General features: G+C 50.7%; 1 protein-coding gene and 1 pseudogene across 2 annotated transcripts; one reads left to right on the forward strand and one right to left on the reverse strand.

Moving 5' to 3' along the window:
- Positions 1–635: 635 nt before the first annotated feature.
- Positions 636–1,122, forward strand: LOC103250480 (annotated as a pseudogene).
- A 2,508-nt stretch (positions 1,123–3,630) lies between these two features.
- On the reverse strand, positions 3,631–7,410 carry PNMA8A (paraneoplastic Ma antigen family member 8A). 2 transcript variants are annotated; one of them, XM_008049073.2, is made up of 3 exons: positions 7,329–7,410; positions 5,828–7,192; positions 3,631–5,336 (listed from the first exon to the last, which is right to left on the reverse strand). In XM_008049073.2, exons 2-3 carry the CDS (start codon positions 7,107–7,109, stop codon positions 5,320–5,322), a joined length of 1,299 nt encoding a protein of 432 aa, XP_008047264.1. In that variant the 5' UTR covers positions 7,110–7,192; positions 7,329–7,410; the 3' UTR covers positions 3,631–5,319. The 2 variants fall into 2 exon arrangements, with proteins under 2 accessions (XP_008047264.1, XP_021563725.1); XM_021708050.1 differs by having other exon boundaries at positions 5,775–7,192.

The following is a 7,410-nucleotide window of genomic DNA, read 5'->3' on the forward strand; positions in this document are numbered from 1 at the left end:
TTTATTCTCAGGGGTATGGAGGAGCGAGTTTAGGGGTGCACTCTTGCTAGAAGCAGGTGGTCTTAGGGCTGGAGCTGTTACTCCTCTGTCATGTTGGGCAGGGGAATGTCAGGCCTTATAGGGTCACACTGGTATTGTCATGGTGTCATGCCTATGATGGGTGTGGGAGACTCCCCTAGGGTAATTTTACGAGAATAGTATTACAGTGAAGGTTCATGGTTCTCTTAGGTCAACCTAGACTATGGTTGTGCAGGCACCAGGGGTCTCTAAGCTAGTTTCTGCCTTGGTGGTCCGCTCTCAACAGACTGCAAGCATCCCAGGTAGACAGACTGCAGTGCTGCACATGTGTCTGGTAAGAACCTGATAGGTAAATAGGCGTGGAGTTTCCTATAACTAGGCCACTTGCTTGGATGTGTAGTTGTGCACCCCTAAAGATTTCCTAGACTAACTTCCCACTCTATCAGTCTGTCCCCCGCCAGCAGGCCGCCTGAGAGAGCCTAATTATGACCTCCTGCTCAGCACCCTCCTATGGCTCCTTTCACACTCACATTGAAGCCAGAATCTGCCCTACTGTTGGGCTTTCTGGCAGAGGCAAGCACTGTTACTCTGACGTTTGCTGCATTCCCTGTGGAGCCATGACTGAGGCTGATGTAATCCGAAGGCCTGTCCCCTTGCCCACCTCATCAAGAAGCTACTGGACCTCATTCAGCAGTCATGTAACTACAGGCAGCTTCAGAAAGGAGCCAGTGAGGCCACCAAAACCCTCAACAGGGGCATCTCTGAGTTTATGGTGATGGCTGCAGACCCCGAGCCGCTGGAGATCATCCTGTCCCTCCCGCTGCTGTGTGAAAACAAGAATGTGCCCTGCATGTTTGCGCACTCTGAGCAGGCCCTGGGGCGGACCTGTGGGGTCTCCAGGCTTGCCATCGCCTGTTCTGTCACCATCAAAGAAGGCTCACAGCTGAAGCAGCAGATCCAGTCCATCCAGCAGTCCATAGAAAGGCTCTTAGCCTAAACCTGTGGCCTCTGCCACGCTTTCCCTGCTGACTACTCCCCCAGAGGTTGTGTATCACCTTGCCTGTGCTAGCATGTAGTATTCTCAGCTTCGGTCTATTATAAAATATTACTGTACCAAAATAAAAAAGCCAGAATCCATCCTTACCATGCCCATGAAGCCCCGCGCCCTCAGCCTCCAAGGCTCCCAAGGCTCCCTGGCCTCATCTCCTGCTCTGCCCCAGTCACACCAGCCTCCTTGCGTCTGTCTCCCTCCACGCTAACTCTTCCCTCTGCCTGGGAGGCTGTGTCCACCAGCTGTTTGTCTCACCCCCCTCCCCGCTTCAGGTCTGTTCGGAGTCTCCCCAGAAAGCCGCTACCACCATCACCACTGCAGGAAACAGCCAGCTCGCTCTCTCACTCCCCTCACCCCTCTCCTGCTTTACTTTTCACCACCCTCTACCTGTATCTGGGCAAGGTTTGTCTCCTCACCAGAATGTCAAGCTCCAGGAAACTGAGAATCTTTGTCTTGTTCCTGGCTGTGATATAGTAGTTGCTCAATAAATATGGTGGGCTGGGCATGGTGGCTCAAGTCTGAAATCCCAGCACTTTGGGAGGCCGAGGTGAGGTGATTGCCTGAGCTCAGGGGCTCGAGACCCTTGAGCAAGTTGGTGAGACTTCGTCTCTACAATAAATCAAAAAATTAGCCAGGCATGGTAGTGCACACCTGTAGTTCCAGCCACTTGGAAGGCTGAGGTGGAAGGATCACCAGAGCCCAGTAGGTTGAGGCTGTGGTGGCTGTGAACATGCCACTGCACTCTAGCCTAGGCAACAGAGTGAGACTCCAACTCCAAAAAATTAAAAAATAGATGAACGTGGCATAATGACAGCATGGATGGACCAGGAAACTTACCTTCAGGTCCTGCTGGTGGTATCTCTCCCTGCGGGAGCCTATGCCCAGCCCTGTTCCAGCACAGCCCTGAACAGAACGCTGCCTCCGCCCAAGAGGTCATTGAAAAGAGGCTTCCTTGAAAAAAGCCAACGTGCATGTCCCATCCCTGGATTCCCCCTTCAAACCACATGGGCCTTTCCGACTTCACTGATGGCCCGGGTATAACTAGAGAGAGACCCTATCACCATGGAAGGTACTTAAAGGTCTTAGCCAAATAGGGCTTTCTCCATTGTACAGGCCGGGGCAGGGAGGACCTTATGACTAGACTTTTACCTGGATTCTTGTGAGCCCACTCCAGTTCTTAATTAGCTCACTGTTCTTGAATCCCAGCTTCCCTCTTGGTCTCTTTTAATCTCCCCTCCCTGACGATCTCCATTCACCTTTTACAAAACCCCAACCTTGACCTCTAAGGATATTTCCCTTTTCCCCAATTTTCCATCTACAGCTCTCCAACCCATGTCTGTATTAAAATTCTCAGGAGAAATTGCTTAAGACACGGATTCTCAGGTATAACGTCCAAGAGAGCCTGATTCAGCAGACGAGGCCACGAAACAGCATTTTATTATTTTTATTCATTTTTTTGAGTCAGAATCTCACTCTGTCACCCAGACTGGAGTGTGGTGGCATGCTGGGCTCACGTGATCCTCTACAGTTATCCAAGTAGCTGGAACTACAGCATGCACCACCACACCCAGCTAATTTTTTCATTTGTTGTAGAGATGAGGTCTCGCCATGTTGCCCAGGCTGGTCTCAAACCTGTGGGCTCAGGCAATCCTATGAGGTCTCACCATGTTGCCCAGGCTGGTCTTAAACCTGTGGGCTCAGGCAATCCTCTCACCTCCATCTTCCACAGTGCTGGGATTACAGACATGCCTTGCTTTAAAAAAAAAATCTATTTATTTATTTAGAATTGGGATCTCGCTTTGTCACACAGACTAGAGTGCAGTGGTAGGATCATGGCTCGTTGTAACCTCAAACTCCTGGGCCTGAGCAATCCTCCCACCTCAGCCTCTCCAGCAACTGGAACTACAGGCGAGTGCCACCATACTCAGCTAATTTCTTCTTCTTTTTTTTAGAGATAAGGTCTTGCTATGTTGCCCAGACTGGTCTCAAACTCCTGGGTTCAAACAATCCTCTTGCCTCTACCTCCCAAAGTGCTGGGATTACGGGTGTGGGCCACTGCACCTGGTTGGAAAGGCTTTTTATTTTTTTCATTTTTTGGAAAGGCATTTTAAACAAAGGTTCCAAGTAACTGATGTAGTGGCCATCCTGGTTCAGAAGTTTCTGGAGGAGGGGAGCAGAAGAAAACTAAATTTGAAGCTTAAATACCTCAGCTTCTATCTGAGGGGATGGGAGGAGAGCGAAGGAGCTTCATCTTTCCACTGCTTATAAAAATAAACCAGCACTTTCAGATAATTCACATCACCAGTTACCTACTCCAGACACTTCTAGAAACCCTAACATCTGTGGGAGATCCTTTCACATTGGTAGAAAGCCATAACGAAGAGGAAAAACAGCTGCTTCTCCCATGGAAGATTAATAATCCTTGCAGCTCAAACCCGGGTCTGACAACCTGTCACGTCTGGCTGGGGGACTTAGGGGTGTGTATTATTTAGCAGGGGAATTCTTTTCTCAAATTAACTCATCCACGCAATCTCCGCCTATAAAAGAGACTAAGCAGGACACTTAATTTGCTAAACTTTATTATACACATATACATTCACATTGACTAATCATGATGTCAATCTGTTAACACAATGAAGCCCTAGTGGACCAGATTTTGAAATGAGAAGCTGGAAACTTGCAGGCTTTCATTACCTAGAGAGTCCCACTCACTCCTGGGTTTTGTTCTGCACACGTCCAAGGAAAACCTTGATGTACACAGACGAGCAGCCGCAAATGGAAACCCTTCTCTTCTTTCCTGCATTTTCAGTTAGGCTCACCCAGGATTTTGAAATGAATCATCACAAGAAATTTGTTTTAAAGTTGAATCACTGACAACATCTAACAACTGTTCACATTCTGCACCACAAAAACTGAAGTCAGAAGAAAGGCCCTGAAAACATACCAGGGCTGAAACTCTATGATAGACTATTACTACTGTGTATCAAGTTGACGTTTACTTGCTACCACACAACTGAAGAATCACAGCAGAACGAGAGCTTGTGAATTACAAAAGGAAACTTGCTTTTGGTTATATAGGACATGCACAGGACTGAATTTCCTCCACTTCTGACCTTCCTTGTCAAACTCACATTTATAAGAAATTCGGTTATAAGCAAAGAGGTGGCAGAAACGATTCACTCAAGCCTGTGCAAAAACAAGTTGATCTACGGACACAAGGTAATATTCTGATAGTCTTCAATGCAACTGGTTTGGTTTACAACATCTCTGAATAGTCATTTTCACAGTTTTAAAAAAACACACAGGAAAAACAGATTTGGATTACATCTCTGCGGAAGCCTGGGGACTCCCCAGAACACCACTATCTCGGGGCTCCCCCACCCTCCTCTACACATGCACACACACTGAGACATGGTGGTCTGGTCTGACAGCGTGTCTAAATTCAGAGGGCAGAAATTAAGAGCCAGTTTTAAAGATTTTTTTTTCCATCTTACTATAATGTGAGAAGTGGTCTTCAGCTGCAAAGATGGTGTGGAATCAAAGCTGGGAACCTAGGAACACCTGAGACCTGTCCTACCAGCCACCCCTCCTCCCCACAGGCTCCCGAGCGGGGTCACCCCAGATAGGGATCAAAGTGCCATTTTTATTAACAGACCCCAAAACTCAGAAACTTCAAGGCTTAGGCAGACATTGTTCTTCCCTAAAACGAACTCTTGGGATCTTCCAGCTTGATAGCTGGAGAGTGGAAGCTGAAGATGGAAAAAGCAAGAATGCCAGGTCTGCATCAGAGACCCTGTTTGGCTTAACCAGTCCCGCTGGTCACAGCAGAGAGAGGCCAGAAGGGAGAAAATGGCCACTCGGCTTTTCAAAACAAAAGGGCCGCTGACCCCTCCCACGAGGAAGCAGGGGTGAGGAAGAAGGGCTGAACACAGATGAGTGTAACAGTGGCCCTGTCCATGCATAAAGGGGAATAAAGGTTCTAGAATTTTCCCAATCTACTTACCAACTCTCCCGCCTCCGAACACCAGCTGAGGAGGATGTTGACAAAGCAGGCCTGGTAGAGAAAAGGGTAGAGACACACCTGCCTCTCCCCCACCCCCACCTATCATTACCTCCGAGAGCCAAATCTCTACAAACTGGGCCCTAAAAGAGTCAAAATTCCTGTTTCATTCAGTAACGAGAGATGACGTTGCTCCTGACTTGGAATTTCCTCAGTCTTCTTTCAACTCTGGTACAGGTGGTCTCCCAAATCAAAGCTTTCTGGATTCTGTGGATAAATCAGAACAGCTCAAGAGAAGAAGCAGAGAGAGGCGTTGTTAGGAAATGTTTCCCTTTCGAGCACCTTCTAAGTCCTTGAACATTTCTGCCCCCTAACCAGACCTCGAGAAAACGTCATCCTTTAAGCCACACACTTGACAAACATCCTAACCCCAGACCCTTCCATTCTGATTGAGAGAGATGCTCAGCTGGATGGTACAATGACCACAGTGACACTCATCAATAAAAGATGGGTCGGTGGGTTTGCTTTGCCACCTCTTGCCCACCATGTGTCTCCAGCGCTGGCCTCCAAGGGCGCCAAGGAGGGCAGTCCAGGCTCTCACCCACTAAAACCTCAACTGGTATGTCACCCACCTCTTGTAATGCACTGGGGTCCCCATCACCCCCTGGATCTGCCACCTCTTTGGGCTCCTCCGCCCCCACCTACCTCTCCTGCCCCATCCACTTGTTGACACAATCCCAATCACTTGTCATTCTCACCACTGGCAGCATCACGAGGAGAGCCTTCTGGCTTGGCCTTCGGACCCCTTGAGGTTGAGGCTGGAGACTCAGAGGGCTGCAGGCCTCGAGGGGCTTTCTGAATGGACGCCTCTCTTCTCGAGCCTGGCCCTTTCTTTGGAATCGCAGGTTTCTTCTTGGCATCTTCGGAGTCGACAACGACATAAGAGATGGAGCCCAGGCTCACCTTCTTCTTCTTCCTCATGGGGGCAGGATTCTTTGCTGAGGCCCAACCCAAGGCCTTCTTCTTTGGGGGCCTCTCCTGACTACCCTCTTGGTCTGACTCAAAGACACCTCCAGGGCGCTCAGCTTCTGCTGGGGCATGCTGAGGTGGGTCTCTGGGGGCCTTCCAGGTACATTTCACCACGGGCTTCTTCAAAGCCAACCCCTCCTGCTTCACACAGGGCTTTTTGTTACTCTTGACAGATTCTGAGATATCCATCCTTTCGGCATCACCAGCCTCAGGATCCTCCAAGGAGGCTGAGCTGTTGGAATGGTTGCCTTTGGGTTTTTTCCAGGACACAGGTTCCTGCCTAGAGTTTTTCTTCTGCTTCTTTCTCCTGGAGCGAGACTTAGCTCCAGCCCTGCGAGCAAAAGGTTTGGGAGGGTACCCTCGGACTTCATTCCAGTTGTTGGGGTTCTCCGCCTTAAAGGCAGAGCCTGCCCGTGCAGCAAGCCCCGGCTCTTTCTTGACCTTCTTCCCTGCTGCTAGAGCCCAGGTCACCTCCTCAAACTCAGCGGCCTCCCGAGCCCTAGCTTCCTCACGTTTCCGGAACTGGGAATCCATGTATAAGATGATTTGCACCATGGTCCCCAGGAGCATTCCGAAAGTTTGTGTCCAGTTCCCTGGGGGTTGATTCTGGTTCAGGGACCGTGGGGGTTGGTTGAGCTGGAGCAGGCGGACCACATCCTCCCAGGTGCGCCCCTCAGCGTCCAGGAATTCATTCAGGTTTTTTAAAAACTCAGCATCCTGGGTGGGGTCTCTGCAGATCACCCTCCAGACACCGCCCCTCCCTGGGAATTCCCGGGGTATGGTGCTCAAATTCACACCCTCACCAAACACAACGAGGGCAGTTTTGGCATTATCTTCCCGCACAAAAATCTTGTTGAGCACGCGGTACGGGCCCAGCGGGGAGAGGATCCCATTCAAGGTCTCCTCAATTTCTGCTTGGTCACAGTCCTCTGGGATGCCTGTGACCAACAGGGACCTGTGGATGTCCAATTCCATACCCCGGCACCAATCCTCCAGCAGGGTCAGCGCCATGATCTTGGCCACTCAGCGACTCTCCTGCCACGTGGAGCAGAGTCTGCGATTGGCGCGGGCTGCGGCGGTCCCAAATGTGGGTCCTGCAAGGTCACAAGAAGGTGAGGTCAGCTTCCCAGGAAGGCGGCCAGTCTCTGCGATCCCAGCCGCCCCCGCCGCGGCAGGCCTCGCCTTCCCCGGGACCGACCCTCCTCCCCAGCCCGGGCCCCGGGTGCTCACAAGCGTCCGGGAACAGGCAGCCCTCGGCCCTTCGCCAGGGCCTGGCGCAGGGATGCACTCGGCAGCTCCGCCTCCCACCGTC

Source organism: Carlito syrichta, unplaced genomic scaffold (assembly GCF_000164805.1).
Source record: "Carlito syrichta isolate Samal-C Ts95f unplaced genomic scaffold, Tarsius_syrichta-2.0.1 Scaffold130492, whole genome shotgun sequence".
Classification (NCBI taxonomy): Eukaryota; Metazoa; Chordata; class Mammalia; order Primates; family Tarsiidae; genus Carlito; species Carlito syrichta.